This window comes from Nematolebias whitei, chromosome 14 (assembly GCF_014905685.2).
Source record: "Nematolebias whitei isolate Nwh7 chromosome 14, NemWhi1, whole genome shotgun sequence".
Classification (NCBI taxonomy): domain Eukaryota; kingdom Metazoa; phylum Chordata; class Actinopteri; order Cyprinodontiformes; family Rivulidae; genus Nematolebias; species Nematolebias whitei.
The window spans coordinates 10,424,400-10,444,915 of NC_056511.1; the positions used below are offsets into that span (position 1 = coordinate 10,424,400).

The following is a 20,516-nucleotide window of genomic DNA, read 5'->3' on the forward strand; positions in this document are numbered from 1 at the left end:
AATTATTTCCCAATTCTCTATACGGCCCTTCGATTGCTTGAAATATTTTGATTTGGCCCTCTGGGGGGGAAATGTTGCCCACCAAAGCTGTATTTTGACACCTGTCTCCTCTGGCAGATGATTGAAAACCACTCTGATGGTAAATGATCATTGAGAAACTGGTCCAAGTTTTAAAGCTCCATTAGACTAAATCAAAGCGAGCAGAGGCAGGTGCAATGTGGTCAGCTAAGTAATAGGCGCGGCCTTAAAGTGCACACAGAAATAAGCTGCGATTTCCAAAACGAGGCCATTAAAGACACTTTCAAACACTGTACAAATGACAAATTTGCCCTTTTTCTCACAATTCTGTCTCGTCAGAGTCTCAACAGTCGCAGCTCAGCGAGATCTTACCTCAAGTCTGAAGCAAGTGTCGCGGTTTCAGCGCAAACATGGGAGCAGCAGCAGTTTTATAATCCATGTCATTCAGTCACTGTTCCTGCGTCTACAGAAGCTGAAGTTTTCAAAACTCAGTGAATAAAAGTCGGGGTTTGTTGATCTGAGCAAAGCAGCATTATTAAACATTGCACTTTTATTAACAAGCTGCTAATGAACCCACGTGGGCGCTGCCGGACCGACGAGCTTTCATACAAAGAGAGGAGCGGTCGCCTCAGTTTAATGTAATCATATAAAATCCAGTCGTGATCATGAAAGGCGTCCAAGGATGTTTACAGAGACGAGCAGGAAACCCCAGGAAGTGGTAGAAGACTAAAATATAAAGTTTTATCATCGTTGCTCTCTAGTAGTGGGTGTTCTGACTGCGTTTGATGAACTTTATCATCATCTCTCAGTTTTTAAAGCCTTGGCCTGGTTCTGAAAATATTCAGGACACCAAACTGTGTTTCTGGTTCATTGGAACTTCATGCATAACAAGCAGTTTCTACTCTACAGGTCTTATAAAGTTGCTGTTTGTCCTTCGAGCGTGAAGCAGCAGTCTGACAGGGTCACTGGGAGTCACCTGTCAGCAGGTAGACCCAGGTCGTCAGACAGAAGCTGCTCTCCTGGAAGAAAGAGGAGGAGAAATAAGACATCCAGTTCTGCAGGGATGTCCCTTCTTTACAGAAATAAAACGTTTAATTTATTACTGCATGTCAGCACAGGTCAGAGAAAGGCTGGAGGCTTTATCCACCTTCTTTAATGAACATAAAAACTGAAGTTTTCAAAATGCTTCATTAAACAAAATCTCAGATCTGAGATCATTTAAAATAACAACTGGATCACATGACATGAAAGATATGCATTTGTAATAGACTATGTGTAGTTTACCTGTGCTGTGTGTGTTTATGTACATGTGCGTGTGTGTGTGTGTGTGGTCACCTGTGCAGGGAGGAGTGTGGTTGTCGTAACGGGACTCGTTGCTCTGCAGAGCCTCGTCTTCAGTGTCACTGTCGCTGCTGGTTGCTGCCACCAGCGCAGACGATGCTGGAGCTACAGACGAGACACATTTAACCACTTGTGCAGATTATTTGTTTTGAACATTTAAAACCTCCACAGTTCAACAGACTTAAAACTTCATTATTCTCTTGGACACGCCTGCAGCGAAAACAAAGGCAGATATAGTGCAGGGATCTGAAAACGTCGGCGACAGACTTGAAGCTGAACCCACCTTCATTTGACTGTGGCTGAGCAGAAATCCCCTCCAGCAAAGACTGATGAGTGCTTCCTGAGCTCTCAGACTCCCGGTCCAACACAGCCACCCTGCAGCAGAAAGAAATGAGAGCACGATGAGCGGATGTGGAGGAGCCGAGTCTCACCGCTGCCTGGTGAACGTCTGTCTCACCCCAGAGTCCTGCCGCTGCAGGGCTGGCTGCCGGTCATGTAGCTCGTTCCTCCCAACGAAAAGATCTCGTCTCTGGCGCCCGAGGGCCCAAACAGCTGCTGCTCCATGGAGTATGGCTGCTTGGAGGTGGAGGCTTGCTCTGCTGAAGAGCTGCCCAAAGGAACGAGGGTGGAGTCGGACTTCAGCGCTCCTGGAACAGAGACGAGAGCGAAGTCACACGACAGGAACAAAGTTCTGGTCTGGTTTTTGAAACGCTGCAAAGACAAACAGATCTTACTCTAAACAAACCATACGGAGTTACAGCAGTAATACAGATTAGCAGATCTGTTGGAGGCGTTCTGATTTCAGATTTAAAGTCATTTAAAGACTGTTAGAAGAGCAGAAGTCACACCAGGTATTCCACCACACAAACCAAACTCAGAAAACACGTTGAACTTGCTGCAAAGCAAAGCTCTCCAAGAACTTGCTGCAGGCAAACGATGACTTTTGTTTCTGACGACCTCTAAAAACCTACCTACGACATGGCAAAAGTGAAGTGGGAGCTGTTAAAAACAAAGTTTTGTAAAAAAAAATACTGATGTAAACAAACTGAAACGGTGCTGGTAGAAGGACGGTGAAGTGTCAAAACGAGCCACAGTTTAACAGACGAGCCACTCCAGAATGGGCGAATGTTTTCAGTTTTCCTCGAGCAGCGCAGAGAAGAGCATCAGAACGATACTTTAAAACACACGAGTCAACGCATAGGTGTTAAAATCAGTACCATCGTTTTCACAACAGTCCTTCCTGGTGACAAAGTAACAATTTAAAGCAGCTTTAATCAGCGTTTTACTTCAACAGGGACAGATTTAGGAGTAAACGGTTTGAAAGGCGTCATATTTACTGAAAACAGGAAATACTGAACTCAGCTCCTTTGAGCTGTTTTACAAATTCTCCATGTTTTTGTTTGAGGACATCCTTTCATTTCTGGGTCATGAGGCTAGTAGACACAATTAAGAGTTTTTTATTGAAGCCCTTAAACGTAAAAAAAAAAAGTGATGAATATAGATTTTAAAAAGATGACATAAGGTCAGCGCCCACTGACCGTCGGCACCTCCCATACCTTCTTTAGGATGCAGGCTGAGCTCAGATGCAAAGTCTGCTCCTCTCAGATCTTTCTCCATCTCTTCTGGACTTCTCCTTTTCACAACCAGAGAGCTGCTGTCCAGGACCGGAGACAGAGACTTCCTGGCTGCACAGAAGAAAAAAAAGAAAAAACATATTCAGAACTTAGTGTCTTAGCTGGTGGGCAGAGTCCCATTCAGAGATGACAGGAAGTATCCTGTAGCCTACAGTACGTGTACACTGCACTCATTCTTAATAAGTAATCATATCCCGCCACCATAACCAGTCAGTATGGATGCATGTACCATTTAGAACATGGACTCATTGCGACTAGAATAGCAGCATTAATGCATGTGCACATCATAATCTTAGGAAGATCATTTTTTGATCAGTGTTCAAATTCCCTGTTTTCCCCGTCTGGGAATGGTGAAAGTCATTTTCCAGGTTTACTCTGATTTACAGAGTCCTGGGAACTCTGTTTAATCTGGAGATGAACCAGTTTTATTTCACACAAAACGTGTGTTTTGAAGATAAAATGTATATGTTTGTATAGAGATGGATAAAGTGCTCTGTGTTACTGAGTAAAGGTATTTATTTAAATATGTAGTATATATAAGTGATGGGGGAAGAAGGGTGACACTTGCTCACTTATTATTATTCACTTATTGTTTTGCACTCGTTACAGCGGGGCACCAGCCGGGTCGTTTACTGACCAGCAACAACTTCATTAATGTATTCACCTGTTAATAATCAGAACTCGGTCACTGAGGCAGAATCTGTTAATTCCAGGGAACTCTACACCAAAACAAACGTAACAAAGTTGTTGAATAAATACTTAAGACTTGATTAATCAATAAGGACTCATCAAGGAGTAATTCTCTTATCTAAAACAAAAGAATTCTTGGGACAGCATTTATTTTGTTTCATGCGCACAAAACATTTTTGACAAAGTTTATCTATTTGATTAATAGTTTGCTTGAGAATTTGAATGAGATGTTGGATCGATCGATCAATCAATTAATCAATCAACCAATAAGAGGGATGTTGAGTTTATTATCTATTGTTAACCAGCCAGGCTGAAACTGATCTGAATGGAGTTACTGAACGTGTGCCTCAAGCTTCAAGAACAAAAATCTTGACCAAACTCAAAAACATTTAACGTTCCTGAAGTCGGGATCAATTATAATTTGGTAACGTGAGGAGATCAATAATTTGTATCAAAAATTAAAGGTTTCAATCAATTTAAACCAAAATTGTTCTGCATTATTTTGCTTATTTAATGGTTTGTACCAAAGATTCAAGGTTCTTTGTCATTCCCCACATGTGGTGGAACAAAACCGTGTACACAGGATCCCAGTTAAATCCAACAAAAGTATAAAATGTAAAAGAAAAACAGTAATAATATTTAAGACATGAACTAAGAAAAATGTTAACTAAAATACACTAAGCACTAGTGGTACAAAAAAATACACCGAACAGCAGCACAAACATGAGAACACCACTGGTTCTAAAAGAAACCTCTGGATTTTCATGTATGACCATGTTCGTCCAGACTGATCAAATTTTCACCTCGTCTGAGTCCACAGGAGAAGCCGCTTCCACTCTTGAAATAATTATGAAAGATTATGAAATAATTCATCACTTTTCCTCTAAAAAGGAACAGAAGACGCTAAATTTGACTTGAACCAGCAGGAAGTACTTCGTGAAAACCTGATGTGGTTCCTGATGAACCAGCGCCCTCACCCTTCCTAACTAGTACTGGTTCCTCACACAGTATCTCACCCTTACCGGGTCTGCAGGGCCTGGACCGAGCTGCAGATGCTCTCCCCACCAGGTCCAGCTCACTGGATTTGTGACGAGCGGGCGTCTCCGAGCTCCCGTGATGAGATGAAACCTCCTCCACGCAGAAGGATCCAGATGGGCCGGGTCTGGGCTCTCCAGCTTCCATGACTTGACTCTTGACATCAGACATCTTGCTGTGGACCTCGGCCATTTGAGCCTTGAGGCGGATCAGGACGCCCGAGTCTGGAGCCGACCGCCGGACCGCCTGCGGTCGCCGCTCCCGTTCCTTTCTTGAGTGGCCGTGCGCTAAAGAGAATAGGAATATTGTTAATAACGTTCAAGTTGGTCACCTCAGCTGATCGAACTTTACAAATGCGGAGCTAAAATTTAGTGTGGTAGCAGCTGAGAGTCTTCCCCAACACATACAGTGAGGGCTGGCTGATCGCTCGAGACCTTTGTTGAAAACGTTGCATACCTGTGGTTTTCTTTTACCTTGGCTGTGCAGCAGAGACACTGGAGGCCGGGGCTGGAGGCCCCACAGGGACTCCACGCTGCTGCGCTCCTTCAGGTCCAGCAGCTGGATCAGGATGACCGGGTCGAGCTCCAGAAGGCTGGCGCCGCCCGGCCCGACGGCGCCGCCTAGAGCCGCGGCGCCTCCACTCCCGCTGGCACTACGAGCAGCAGCAGAGCCGCGATGTAACGAGCGCACGCTGGAGCAGAACCCACCTGCAGATCGGGCAGAACCTCAGCGTTTCAGACCCACAGAACTTTTATATTTTTATAATAATGTTACTCATTATTTCCAAACTACAGTTTGATTCAAGAAAGTTCCTCAGAGCACGAAATGTCTTTTAAATATGGCATTTTTATGAATACGTTTCTTACCCCACCTAATGGTGCCAGTGCTTAGAAAACATTCACACTTGCTCTGTAGTTTCCATGACATTTCAACAATTACATCGAAACGTTCGGCTCATTCAGGACATTCCTGCTGCGACACTTCGTATGCGTGGAATTTTTATTTTTTGAAATATTTAGCTTTTTCAGCTATTTTTTTTAATCACTGAAAATGAACAGAGCTCTTTACATCCTTAAAACCTGTTAACTGCTCATTTCAGCATTTATTTTATTTTTTAGCTTTTTCAGCTACCTGTTTTTGCTCATTGTAGCATTTTTTTAATACTAGTTTTGGACTATGTAATTTATTCAGCTTCTCTCTGCCAATATCAACTTTTTCTACACATTTCTATCGTTTTTCTGCTTAAGACAAATAAAAAAAAAAACAGTACAATAACAGAACACAGTGGATGACGATGTTCACTCCAGTAATACATCAGCTCTCCATAGCTGTGCACGTGTACAAATACAGTATGAGCAAAGTGTTACTACAGAAGTAACAGTGATGAGTCCCATTCACAGATGTCAGCGCTGCATCCAGAGGAACAGTTGCAGTCAGAAAGTTATAGGTAATATTTACCCATAACTGACCAGCCGTCCCTCGTAGGGCAGCAGGGCTCTCTCCTGGGCCCTCAGAGGATTTCTATCACATCATCATTTTGAAGCTTGGCAATGATCGCCCCTCTCAGTCAGCTGGTCTTCTAGCAGTAAACGTTTGGTGAGATAGGTCAACCTTTATGTCCCGGTCCATCTGCAGCACTTCTTTAATAATTTTAGCGACTCTTATGGGGGAGCTCGACTCCGGAAGTTCTTTGATGCCGGTAATCTGTATATTATACCATCTCATTCTCCCCTCCATGTCCTCGCACCGGTCTTTTAAGGTTGACGTTTGAGTTTGCACGCGGGTCACCTCATCAGACCACAATTACACGTCTTGCAATTTTGGCTTGAACGTGTCCACTCTGGTCCAGATGGCGGCCATGTTGTTAACCATTTCGGCTCAGATCGCTTGCAGCTCTAACTTCGAAGTGTCAAAGTCATTCAACAGCACATGTCTGAGCTCCTCTTGTAAAGATGTGGAAATACCCTCCTTTAAAGATGGTAAAATGTCAGCTTAAGTTCTTCAGCCATAACTCGACTTTCATTTCGAGCCAGAGAGCGTTCGTCTGGGTCACCAGTTGCACTCTGCTTCGTGACTCTTGCAGGCCACAAAACCCTGCTCTTGAATTTTAAGCTTTTCTGCCATTCAGTTCAACTCAAAGTATACACTTTGTGCACTTTTAACTTTACATATTCTCCTTCGATGGAGTTTGTGCTTTAATAGCTGCTGTAATTAACATCGTCCTCCATGTCCCGCTCACTAGTGCAAAAACTGCATTTTCACATGAAATGTAATTTTTCGACTTAATTTTAGATTAATTATTAAATGTGCACATTTCTATCATAATAAAGTCATTAAACTTAAATGTCAAGCTTTTATCATCTTCTATCAGATATAATGAGACTACAATAAATCCTGCAGGGAAAAAAACAACAAATAAATCTGAATTCTTTTACACATATGGTTGATTCTAACATTAAAAATATTTGATAAAACATGGTCAAACAAAAAAAAAAAAGACTAAAAACAATAAGTGTTGAATGACAAATGTAGGATTTTTAAGACTCGTTTGTCAACTCGCAACAAATTTTCCATCAGTTTTGAAGCTAAACTTGAACTGTAATTTGAAATTCCTATTTTAAAAGAAGCTGAACAGAAACACTGATGTGGTTCCCTGTGATGATCTCTAAAAATATCTGTTGTAGCTAATCCACTCAAGGAAGGCTTTGTTTTTTTTTTAATACACAAAAACAGAAGAAAAATACATAAAAAGCCAAATTTGAAAGTGATTTGCAGCTTCAACTCTACACAGATTTTACATTACCCGAGTATTAAAATAGAACTACTACACCGCGGCACCTAAAAACACACAGTAACCTTTTTCTCCAACACCAAGCGTTTCTCCATCAGTGAGATAAACGATGCGCTCTGTGTTATGGCAGTGACTCATCTTCTTCGTGCCTTTCAACACCGACACGGTCAAACACACCGAGGAGCTGCTCTCAGGCTCCACGCCGTATCGCTATTTTCTGCTTGTGCAGTAAAACAAAACCTGAAAACTCCCGAGGAGCAGCTGATGCTTTTTGTTTGCTTCAAACAGAGACTGGAGCCTTCAGCCGAGACGCAGCGTCGGTGCTTCAGCCTCAGAAACATTAGAAACTGCTCTGGATTCCTCTGGAAAACTTGCTCAAAAGGATTTTTAAAGCTCTACTAAACACTAAGCATCTTTACTGATAACATTTATTGATGCAAAGATTTTAAATATATTTAATAATACATTACGTTTCTTCAAACACCAAAGTGCTACGTGCTGCTTTTAAACAAATCTCTGAGTTTTTGTGCTTCGAGACAAAAACAAGAGTCTGCTACAAACCACTGAAATACTAAAAATACACCGGACTGACCAACCACAGCATTTCTATGCTAGAGACTACACAAAATAGTTCAGCCATCTTGCTAGGTGCTACATTAGCATTCTTGGTTGCTCTTAGAATGAACTCGGACCATAAATATCAGAGTAAAAGAACCTAAACTCAGCTAAGACAGACGTGAATAAGACGATTAATAGAACCTGCAACCTGTGGAGCTTTGGACTGTCAAAGAACTGGACTGAAATGAAAGGGTAATAATAATCATATTAATATTAATACAACCACTGTATTAATATGGCTGAGTGTGTCATTTATTGTATATTTGCAATAAGTTTAATAAGTTTAAATGTTATTTCAAACTAATACATGCATACATTTTGACCATTGACTGCAAATAAATACATGCAGTCAAAGTCAAAAACAGCTTGATTAAAAATGTATGAGTAAAATTCTGCTCATTATTCCTGCCTTAATGAGTTTATATGATTATATATATTAGGTTTGTCAAAGCAACGCAGAGTGCTACAAAATACTTTTAGGCTATTTTTTAAATAATTTAAGAAATACAAGTCTAATTATTTTAAGGTCCTGTCACTCTTTCCAGGCTACACTGCACTGTACTAAAGTTATACATATACTGTACCAGCTAAATGAAAACATCACCATCAGCAACGTATTCCTAAACAGCGGCCCTAGCACGCCTCCCTAGGGAGGTGTTCCAGGCATGCCCAACTGGGAGGAGACCCCAGGGAAGACCAGTGACAGTGGAGAGACTATGTCTCACAGCTGGAAAACGTGGCTGGGGAAAGAGAAATCTGGACCTCCCTGCTCAAGCTGCTGCCCCCACAATCCAACTACTGTATTAAATCTACAAATCCAAGCCTTTGTACTGCTTTTGCAGGTACGCACATCCTTGATAAGAGAGAAACTTTGGTTCGAGAGAGGAATGAAGGAAGCCAACCTGGAGACAGGCAAAACTAGTTGTTCACATGATAAAGGAGGACCATCAGTCTAATGACCGATGGTTGGAGCCCGATGGCCACTTGCTATTCGCAGAGGGCTGAGTGATACAATAACAGCATTGTAAGAAGGTGACAGGTGAACACAGAGGCCTCTGCCCCGTTTAATGACGGACGTGTTCTCTTCACTATAGTCCCTTCTCCAGGGGCGTGGCTTTACTCAGCTCGCATCGGCCAAATGTAGATTTATCTACCTGGATTATTGAGCATCAGCATCAACGTTAAATGTTTTTCTTTTTGTACAGAAAATACAGGTGAAACTCAAAAAATGAACGGTGACACTAAAGAAAATAAAACATTCTTCACAGCGTGTCCTTTAAAAACAAAAACAGTGGACAGACGCAGACAAGTTCTGTTTCTCCAACCCTGGATCAACACGTGCTGTCGTAGCGTGGTCATTAAATCTGAGCGGTTCGATTCTGTTTTCTGAGATGGAGCTGATCCTTGAGGATAAGAACAGAAACTACACAGACAGCTGTGATATCAAACATTATTAGTTCAGGTAACTATACCTGTAGCTCCAACCAGGTCATCAGAAAGCTCTCCTTCTTCTGCCTCCAGGTTCCCGATGAAATCGACATCATTTTCCCCTGACCTGAACAAAGATGAAACTTTTAAAAGTAACACCATACTTTATGGTTCTGGATCCTCCAGATTTCGTTACATTAAGTCTAGAGCTCTACTCACATGGTCTCCTCGTCTATGTCGTTCTCCTCGGTGTTGCTGGTGGCTGTGGAGCTCCCAGAGGTGCTGCTGCCATCCAGCGGGTTCACCTCCTCTTCTGTCAGACAGTCCACCTCCAAGTCTCCGTCCGACAGTTCCTAAACAGAATCGACACAAACTGATGACTGATAATGAAGCAAGATCCTCAGTTCTTTCAGGATTTGCCCCATCTAATAAGCTGGCTTGTCCTCCCAACTGATAATTTACTCACAACCTTTGAGGCAGTGATGGTCTAAGGCTCAGCAGAACCAAGCTAAACCTGGAAGCCAGGCCGTAGGAAGCAGCATGCAGGGATGCAGAGGGTGGTGCAGCACCCCCTACTGGATGGAAGAGGATACGCACGCCCCGAATTTATAAAAAATATATAAAGAATGCTTTAAAAAAATTTAATTTGTGTTGCTTTATGTTTATATCCCTATAATATTTTGACCATAATGAATGGATGACTGGTATCAGACTCTGTGCATCATCATTTCTGCTCACTGTTGAGAAACGAGATGAAAAACAAACTGCGAAGGAAAAGCCAATAAATATTTTTTTATATACAATCAACCTTTATTTAGACAGGTTAATCCCATTGAGCCTCGAGGACTCATTTACAAGAGAGACCTGATTAAATCCGTCATTAAAAAAACAAGCAGAGCAGAATCTGACATTGCTAAATTAAGGAGTAGCATTAAATTAAATTGTGCCTTTTTCAAACACAAAAGTACACAACTTAATTTATAATCAGTTTCTGAATAAAATAAACAGTGTGTTTAAAATGTCCATCAGAGACTAAAAGCACTGCTAATATGCATTTCACTACAAGTGTTTTGGTTGGTGTTTAGAGTAGAACAACTTTTAGAAGTTGATGTCGACTAGTCACTGTGATGTCAGGAACTCAAAACGCTATATCATATTCACAAAAAATTTAACTTATTATTTAAAAACAAAAGAGCAACAAAACGTCGGAAGCGTAGGCCACATTTATGCTCCTACCATTTACCATACTGCAAATGTCACAGGAAAAGCTTTAAGCTGCAAAAGTGAAAGAAACGTGCGGCATGTGAAAAATAAAGCTAAAAGCTATGTAAAAGCCATTTACTCCACGGTGGTGGATTAAATAAAATAAAGCTAAAAACAGCGGGGTGGGCGGTGGTGGAATCCACCTTATTATAATATTATAGTTATTAACGGTCGTAGGCCGTGCGCATCCACTGACGCAGTGGCTGGGTCCAGTTAAGCTGCAGGTGTGTCGATGGCCGTGATCCATCTGGACTTTTCTGTACCTCTTTCAGTGTTTCCCCTAGTTAACTTGCCATGGTGGGTGCTCATCTCATCCATGATTTTCGTTGATGGGGGGACGGACACTTGTCTGAGCACAGCTTGTACAAACAGTTTTTGAGTGGGGGCAGGGGGCGTTTAGCATGAGGGAAGAGGCAACATGAGTGCTGCCTTTGGCTTTTTAGCTAAAGAACCTGTATTTCTCACCGCTAGCTTAGTGCTATGTCAGTGCTGGGTGGGCGGAGGGAGGGGGCACGTTTGGTTTGGAATGGGGGGTGCTCAGTTCTGTTGACGGGGTGGGGCACCCCGCTTGTAAAATGGTAGGGGAAACACTGTCTTTCAACCGTGAGCGGCTGGTGGTGATCCAAATTGGATTTTCAACCGTGCACATCCGCTGATGCAATCAAAAGCCCGACCCGGCCCAACCATCCAGCACGCCATTTTGGCTCGGGCCGGGCACAAGCCTGGGTTAGAAATAACAGCTCTAACCACCGCCCGGCGACTAGTCGTCGTGAAATTAAAAAACTTGCGAGATGTCCTACAATCGACTAGTCGATTCAACCCCTAAAACACAGCAGTGTTTCAAGAAATGGTTTCACCCACATGGAAACACCAAAACGATTTTAAAAACTGCAGTAATGATTAGGCCTGTAGGAATAAACAATAAATCAATTAATCGCATGATAAATGAAAATGATTGACCTCATTTTCATTTATCGGCTTTATCGTTTCTTCGTGTTTCTCTCTTTCTACTGAAGACACTGGATGACGAAAGGCTCAACTCCTGCTCTTCACTGACCCCTCCCTTTCTCTTTTCTCTTTCAAATCCATTTGAACTATTTCCATCCTTCGGTTCAAACAGTCTTATACTGTCATATAGTGGTCAAAAAGGTACTACACATAAAATTAACCAACACGTCTTCTTAAATTTGACAATAATTAGTAATTATTGTCAAATTTCAAGCAATATTATTGTTTATTGCAATAATTTCTGAGACAATCGCCCAGCAAAATTTGTTATCATGACAGGCCTAGTAACAATATCGAGCCAACATGTAGCGCTGCCTAAAAATTCTCATCACACACTGGGTGAGAAACAAACTCAGCAAGAAGCAGATGATGCCCTTAGATTAGTGATGGGGCTTCAAGACTGTTTTCACTCTAGAGTAAGTTTTTTTTTTTTATACTATTTATTTTAGGGCTCCTATGAGGATACAAGGATGAAATAATTAAAATCTTTATGTGTATTCACCAAAGCTGTTCATGTTTGTAAAGCACCTTAGTTAATGAAACTGAGGAATTCACAAGTTAAAATAAATCTAAAGTATTTTTAAAACGCTTACATTTGAGTCGTCGTGCGGAGTCCTCTCGTCCTCTTCGCCTTTCTTAGAGTTGCTCAAAGTTGTCAGGGCGTCGTCGTCGCTCTTCACTGAGCGAGGGTCCCGGTCAGACACCGTGGTGCCTGTAGCCGGCCTGAGGTCGGGGGGCGAGGAGCTGCGTGACGTCTGGCGGCGAAACAACTCAATGGCCAGCCTCTGAAATTAAACACGTAAACCTCCTGGATTACAAAGATCGCAAATATTTAAGGATGAGCCGCCTCCCACCAGGCTGTAATAAAATCTTAGCTTTAAACGTCAGAGAGAGAACATGCAGCGTACTTCTTTGAGGTTGTTGATCTGCTGGATGTAGCCGCCCTGAGCCGACTCCAGCTGGCTGATGTACCAGTACTGATCTCTGCACTTCTGGAAGAACGTAGGCGAGCGGACCTGGTAGCTGCACGGCACACAAAAACCACCACACTCTGTTAGATAAAGAAACGCCGGCACAGCTGCTTTGACCAGAGCGCTGCGGGGGAGCAAAAATAAGTGTGTTTAACACCCCACCAGGTACAGTGGGGTCTAAACTACCTTTTATTAAAGGGTCAGACAGTGAAATATCTTGATCCTGTTATTGGCAGTAAACACACTACTGAGGCAAACTGTGATCGTTTCACGTCAACAAAACTCCGCTGACCCTTTTATTGAATCGGATTCATCTTTCTGCTTACTGACTCGACTCATTTCACTCTAATCAAATTTACCTAAAGGGACAAATAAGGTCCGACTGACTGAGCTCACCGAAGAACCAACGTGTCCGTCTGCATGTTCAGGTAGCCTTCGCTGGCCAGCAGGTCCAATCTGAAGAACCGGTTGTAGCCCCAACATTCACCAACCTCAAAGTCAGAAGCAAACTCCCGGATGATGTTCTTGGTCGGGTCACTGGAGGCCTGATGGACCATCTCAACACGGTACTCATACCTGAACACATCCAGGACATAAAAAAAGCAGAATAAATGAGTTTTAAAGGAGGAAGCAGCAGGGAGGGTTTAAATGTTTGATGTGGGTTGTTTTTGAACAGTTCACGGTTGGTGAGCTTCAAATGACGACCCATTCAGGATAAACACTACATGTCTTTTTTTTTTTTTTTTAATCAAATTCTAGTTTTTTCTAACTCATTTGAATTAATCTCTGTAATTTATACAGCAATAATACATTTGTCTTTTAGGGATTAACATCGTATTAAAATCCTAGTAATGTTACTTTTAAATGGATGCAGAGGATGGGACCTTTACAAAAAGGTAAAAACTGCAGCTACACTTTAATATTTAACATGTTTTAGCTTGTGCTGAAGACTCCGATGAAGGTCAAAAACAAAACAAATTGGTCAAACAGGAACCCGTGTATTATTTTTCAAAACTAGACATTTTGGTTTTCTCTCGTAAGCAGCTGTATTTGTGTTGTAACCTCCTGGATGAAAACACACAATATACTCTGTTAAATAAATAAACAAATAAATAAATAAACAAGCTCCAGTTTATGGTCAAATAAAAATGTTCAGAACATTTTTCAGTTTTCACCTCATAAAAGACGAACTGTAAAAGAGCACTTCCATTCATCTGATGACAAAAAACAACTTCACATCATGATAAAACATGAAAAAAAAAATATTTTTCTAAATAACACCATAAGCTATAATTTTGGCCGATACAAAGGACGACCAAAACCCAAATCCTTTTTTAAAATGCTCCATCATCTGAACAGAAAATCAGAGTGAAGGGGCTTTTAAAGATAAAACCTGGAACAGTTGATTCTCAGTTTTATTAGAATTTAAAAGTTGAATAAAAAGCGTTGCTCTTGAAGGAGTCACGTCCTGACGAATGAAACGAAACCTTGAAAGTCAACTCAAAAGAACGTTTCCTTCTTCCTGTGTGCCGATTTTTTTTTTTTTTAAAAAGCACTTTGATAAGAAAGCTAACAGGATTTATGAGAACTCAACAATGAGAGAAAAATGTATTTTGAAATAATTTTCATCAGAAAAATGGAAGTCGTACAGCCGGCAGAACAAAACCAAACTTTGAGCAACAAAATGAAAACATTTAAACATTAAATTAGATCTCATTGTGACCTTAGAGGATGAATAGGGAGTAAGTATGAGAAGTCTGAATAGAAAAAGTGGTATTTTTAAAATAACTCTTACTTTGACGTTTCCGGAAGTCCAGCGGACAGTTCCAGGAACACGGACAGATAATTTCCACGGACGACGCCGTTACCGTCCTGAGGAAACGCAGCACAAGAGTCCACCCATCACAAACGTTATGAAAATGGAGCGGAGCGAATAATCATTTCCAACTTACCGGGTAGACTTTGAGTCTCCAGCAGAGGCCGGAGATCTGCAGGGGAGGGCTGTAGACTGGGTCAGCTCGCTGCCTCAGGGTGCTGCCAAACACAAAAACACATTTTAAAAATCGCTGTAACGTCAACGTGGTTCAATAAACTAAAGGTAATGATTTTGTTTTTTTTTTAAAGCTGCTTTCAAACAGGCCCGCTTTAAAACATAGTCCTAAATTACCAGAGCGCAACTAAGGTCTCAACAAATGCAGTTTGTCATCAGCATAAAAAGTAAAGCAGATAAAACAATCATAACACTTTATTATTTCAACTGAACTGGACTTTAGCTTCATTTCTGTTTGTTATTAAATGTTTATGACAGAGTTTGTTTGTGCATCATATTTACAGTTTGTATTAATATCATTAAATTATTTCCTGCACTCCTGCTGCCACACACAAACACCACCACGCACAAAGACTTATGAAGCCTTGTTCTCGTGTTGTTCTACACACTCGATACAAACAGGAAACATTTCTTTACCCACACAGTAAAATGCTGTGTGTTCTGGCTGCAGAAAAAAGTTTATACGTCAAGATACTCATAAAATCTACTTTTAAAGATGATTAATGCTACATAAGACAAAAATGTTTAGTAATTTTAGGAGTAAACAACATGGAAGTTTAGAGCTAAAAGCAGCTAAAGGCAGCCGAAAAGAAAAGATTCACCTGAAATTGACCAAAACAAAAGTACTGGAGTCGTAGGCAGGAACCAGCTCACTGAAAACACAAAGAACAGATGTGGAAAAAAAACTATATAACAGATGTTTACATTCGCAGAGTTTTCCCAGATGTGTCGCGTTGGCAGCCGAGCAGTTTACCTGGTGAAGTCAGGGGGGACTGGCGTGGTGACGAAGGACTGCATGGGCTTCCTGTGGACCTGCTGGAACATGAGCAGGATCTCCGGGCTCTTGGAGATCAGCTCACTCTTACTGCACGAGTGAAGCTGCTCAACACAAACGGAAAGAGACGTGATCACCGACACAAACCTTTGATTACGGTGGCCGTCGTCAATCCTGTCGATCAGAACGGCACCGTGTACAACCAAAAACTCAGTTCTGAAAAGAAAGTTTGACTTTATTTTTTATCACAATGAAGGAAGCAGTTGGTTTATTTTTGTTAATTAATCTAATTTTGCCAAATGACTTATTCTAAATCACAAAATATGGTGGTTTAATGTAACGTACTCATGTATTCTGTCAATAATTCATGTAGTACGAAGCATGTACTTTAATGAGCCAATATTTTAGTAAAACTCATACAATTACTGTATTAAACCCTCTGAGTACAAGTACCCTTTAAACCTTTCTTGATTTTTGAAGCCTTTTTCTTTTATTAATTTAATTAAAATGTTAAAAACCAATAATGTTAAATGGCATGAATTAAGACAAATTACTAAAAAAAATCAGCTCAAATAAAGTTGCTAAACATTTGATGTTTTGAACTTAATACAAACTTGTTGAGCAGCAAAATATGCAACTAAACATCTCAGTTCATTACTGCCCCCAAATCTCAGTTTAGTGTGTTTTTAACAACAACAACTCCCTTCTTAATCATCAAATCTACTTCATTCTAGTAGAAGAGTTTAATCTCGTTGCTGCATTGCTCGAGGTTCAGCTGACACGACTACAAGTCAATGCTAACCAAAACTCTTTTGTAATACTTCAAGACAGTTCTCCGGACTTTCTTAGTGTGGCTCTTTGGAAGTCATTTATAACAAAATGAGGGACGACTCAAGACTTTTGCACAGCACTTACATGAACAGAGATTTGATTCGCAGTAAATGACCAACCTGATGCTCCACTTCCTGCAGCAGAGACTCCAGCAGCTCCGTCTCCTGGGTCAAGGACGTCTTCTGGCCTGGTGGGGAGGAGCACATTTCTATTTTCAGTGTTGTGTTTGGGGGGGGGGGGGGGGGGGGGGTGAGCGCGAGCATCCACTCACACTACATAAAGATTTCATGCGTGTATTAGTCGTGTTTGTAAACAGCGGCTCCGGCTGCCTTTTTGTTGGAGGAACAACTCGAACTTCAAACGAGTTTTGGAATAAAACTCAGATAAATATGTTGTTTTTTGTTATAAACAACCTGCTTTTTAAGTACTTTAACAGATCTATGTGTGAGGGAAGCTGAGGACTCATTTAATGAGTTGATTTACTGAAAAGGTAAAAACTCAGTTAAACTGCCGTTCTTTTTACATTCGACTTTAAAGGTGTACACTTCAGGTGTTTATCACTGTGTGGAGTCCTACCCATCAGAGTGATGAGCTTGTTCTTAAGCTGGTTGTCCAGACGGGCGATCATCATCTCCACGGCGTTTCGGATCTCTCGGACCCGTTCGTCCTTCGCTCCCCTCACGGCCTCCACGTTTCTCTCCTGACAGAGCAACCACAAAGACAAACTCAAATCAGTCTGTGCCATCTAGAGGTCGCACGCCACCAGAAAAAGAAACAACGCAGAGCTTCAAAAACATTTGCAAGTTTTGGACTTTGATATCGATATCTTATGAACTGATGACGAGCAAACATAAAAAAGGTAAAACGTCAGCATTAATAAGCTCAAATACAACAAAACCTACCTGACAATGTTTTTCCCTCTTTTTTAACCATTACAAGTCAAGTATTAAACTTTGCTTTGAAGTGAACTTTTCTTTACAATGGCTCATTAATTGTTAACTTATTGTCCTTCGAGACAAGTTGATTTCTGAAATGCTTCATTTGACAAATCGTTGTCTGTAGGGAAGATCAGGAGTCATTACTTTCTCTCCAAGGCGATCTTTATCTTAGATCTTTTAGCGTACAGTTTGGTGTTTGTTTAGTGAATATCTTAGAGCCTTATTTACCGTTTCTTTTTATACTTTATATTTTGCTAGTTTTGAGTGCAACTGGGACCCTGTGTACATAATTTTGTTCCACCTCATGTACCACATGTGATTGTAACAACAATAAAGATAGGTGAACTTGAATTGATTAAATTTATATCGGCCATGCTTGTTTGGTCCTGTGTTTATATCTTGTCACTTCCCACCTACTCTAGGGCAGAACTGCACTTCTGGAACAGGATCGAAGGACAGAAAGTAGAAACAAAATTCAAGTACTGATACCGGTCCATTAGTATGGATACAATCCAACACCAACATTGGTATCATGATGGGTGTAGATGCAGTTCTGAGCTTTAAGCTGCATGGCGTTGGTATCTGTAAGACCAATATTTGGATTGAGCTGCACATCTTGACTTTATGATGTAAAAGTCGAGTGAAATGCAACATGACTGTTCAGACTGCAGTTGCACTGAAAACATCAGATTGGTTTCAGATTTAGTACTACATGTAAAAAGACCTGGATCAGATTTGAAAACTATTGAATCAGTCACATTAAGACTGTCATTAAAAATATAATAAAATAAATAAATCTGATTTGGGGCAGTGTGAACATAACCATATTTTCCTGCATTAGTAGCATTTCTGTTCGTTAAGCTAAAGGGGAGGAAAATATTTTTGTGTAGCTTTGGTGATTTTTTTTTTTCTTGCATAAAAAAGCTCTCACCACTTCCTGAACCAGACTGATGAGCTCCATGAGGCGGCGGCGCAACTTGCCCACCTCCTCCTTCACTTTGGTCACGTGCTGCTCATAAATCTCCACCAGAGGTTTAAAGGTGTGACCTCCATGCTGTAAAAAAAAAAAACATCAGCCATTGTCAAGTTTCAGCTTCTGTAATGGGAAGATTTGCTTTAATTCTCAGAAAGTCAGTGGAATATTTATTAATGTAGGCAACATTAGGGGAAATAAGACATTGTATAAGAACCAGCTAAACTTTTAAAGAGACAGTAATTACCCAGACCTACTATGATCAGGTGGAGATCAATAAATGTTATTGATACGCTTATTTTTAACTTCATATGCAGACTGTAAACTAAAAATCAAAGCTGTGCTTCGTACCATGCCTCCCCAGAGGGCACACTGGTGGCAGATGCATTTCTTACAAGTCCAACAGAACACGCTCAGCTTCTCATGGTGGTTTTCACATCTGCAGAATAAGAACATGAAGAAGAGATAAATGAAAGGAACGTAAAACTGCTCTGCAAACGTCTGACTTGTGTTAAACTGCCAGAATGTAGCAAATGTTTCATCAGCAAAACAAAATAAAATATGTTTAAAATCTCTTTGCTACTTAAGAGTTAATTGATTTTGAAAAGTTGTAATTAGGTACTCCTAAAATCATGATTTTTTTGTTTGTAAATTCTTGAGGTGGTCTTGATTAAAAGTTCTCCAGGATTTTTAAAGATTTTATTCAGTTTTTTTGTTTTTTTTTTCTGGATGGATCTTGGCTTCTTTTCTTTCATTTTCTGTCCAGAACATGAACGTTTTCAGAGTTAGTTGTTTGGCAACCTACTTTTTATACACACATAATTCATAGTACAACATCTGGTGACTTGAACATAAACAAACTTTCTCTGAAAACAACCAGGTACTGGACTGAAATTAGAAAACAGAAGATAAATCTACAAAAATTAGGCATAAAACTATTTTTTAAGAAAAATAAATACCTCACAGAAGAAAATCTGGTATCTTACAAGTAAAATATAAAGAAAGGAGGTGTGGTTTAAACTTTTGGAAAGCATTTGGAAATAAGAATTGCACGGTTTAAGGAGCTGCTCACTTGTCCTTGTCATTGTCCTCGTGTTTGGTGAGGCTGCAGAGCTGCAGGGTGTCCAGCTGCTGGGTGACCTCCTCTGCCCAGCGACAGTTCACCAGCTCTCTGAGCTGCAGCGGAGCTCTGGGTGAACAACACACACGATAACCTGATGCATGCTCAATAATCCAGGTAGAAAAATCTAAAAATGTTAAATCTGGTCTTGTGGACATCCCAAAAAAACAAACAAAAAAATTGTAGAAACGTTTTGTCTTTCATCCGAGAGACTTCCTCAGTCTGAGGTGCTGCATTCAGCTCAGTCTTATAAATAGCACCTTCTCGTAGTGGATCAGCAGCAAACTGGTTGATCCACTGCGAGAAGGTGCTATTTATAAGACTGAGCTGAATGCAGCACCTCAGACTGAGGAAGTCTCTCGGATGAAAGACAAAACGTTTCTACAATTTTTTTTTTGTTTTTTTGAATGTCCAGACCAGATTTAACATTTTTACAACACACACAATATTTGATAAAGTTATTTAAAACAATTTAACACATGATCATATTTCTTCACCCACAGAGATCTGTAATGATGCTCAATAATACACAGCTAAAACACTGACTTTATTCCTGTTATCTGTAATTATGTTTTATTGACCTTGAGCTTGAAGCTAATTTCTCTCAAACATCTTCAGTTAGTGTTGAAATGTTTGATGTTAAAAGGAAGCAGAAGAATGTCATCAGGCTCTTACCGACAGTGTGGACACTGGGCCCTCTGCTCCGTCAGCCATCGCTGTCAGACAAAAGATTTGATCTTGAATACAAAGTTTTAACCCACCCAAAGAAAACAGGACTGTAAATGTCATATACAAAACATAAATCAGAATTTATCTGAGAAACTGCTGTTTTTTCTATTAAATTTCTCTAAAGACAAAACCTTTAAATGATCCAAACATGTCAAATTTGAAGTGTAAAAAGTAGTGGTCCTTTATACAATAATAAGCAATAGGTTTTATAATTTGAAAATTAGAGACAGTCTTAAACAATCATTGAGGTGCAGATTTGCAACAAAGGGGGACTTAGTTCGAGTGAAAATAGTGCTGTAAAAC

At 40.6% G+C, this 20,516-nt stretch overlaps 1 protein-coding gene across 1 annotated transcript; it reads right to left on the reverse strand.

Moving 5' to 3' along the window:
• Window positions 1-680: 680 nt before the first annotated feature.
• Window positions 681-19,553, reverse strand: trim37 (tripartite motif containing 37). Its single transcript, XM_037687864.1, has 21 exons — window positions 19,437-19,553; window positions 18,716-18,803; window positions 18,323-18,445; window positions 17,030-17,153; window positions 16,573-16,640; window positions 15,602-15,726; window positions 15,450-15,500; window positions 14,750-14,831; window positions 14,593-14,669; window positions 13,194-13,373; window positions 12,735-12,849; window positions 12,420-12,611; window positions 9,775-9,908; window positions 9,600-9,682; window positions 5,192-5,425; window positions 4,706-5,005; window positions 2,916-3,044; window positions 1,817-2,006; window positions 1,643-1,734; window positions 1,354-1,464; window positions 681-1,037 (listed from the first exon to the last, which is right to left on the reverse strand). The coding sequence occupies exons 2-21, from the start codon at window positions 18,716-18,718 to the stop codon at window positions 991-993; spliced, it is 2,460 nt and encodes an 819-aa protein (XP_037543792.1). The 5' UTR covers window positions 18,719-18,803; window positions 19,437-19,553; the 3' UTR covers window positions 681-990.
• Window positions 19,554-20,516: the final 963 nt, after the last annotated feature.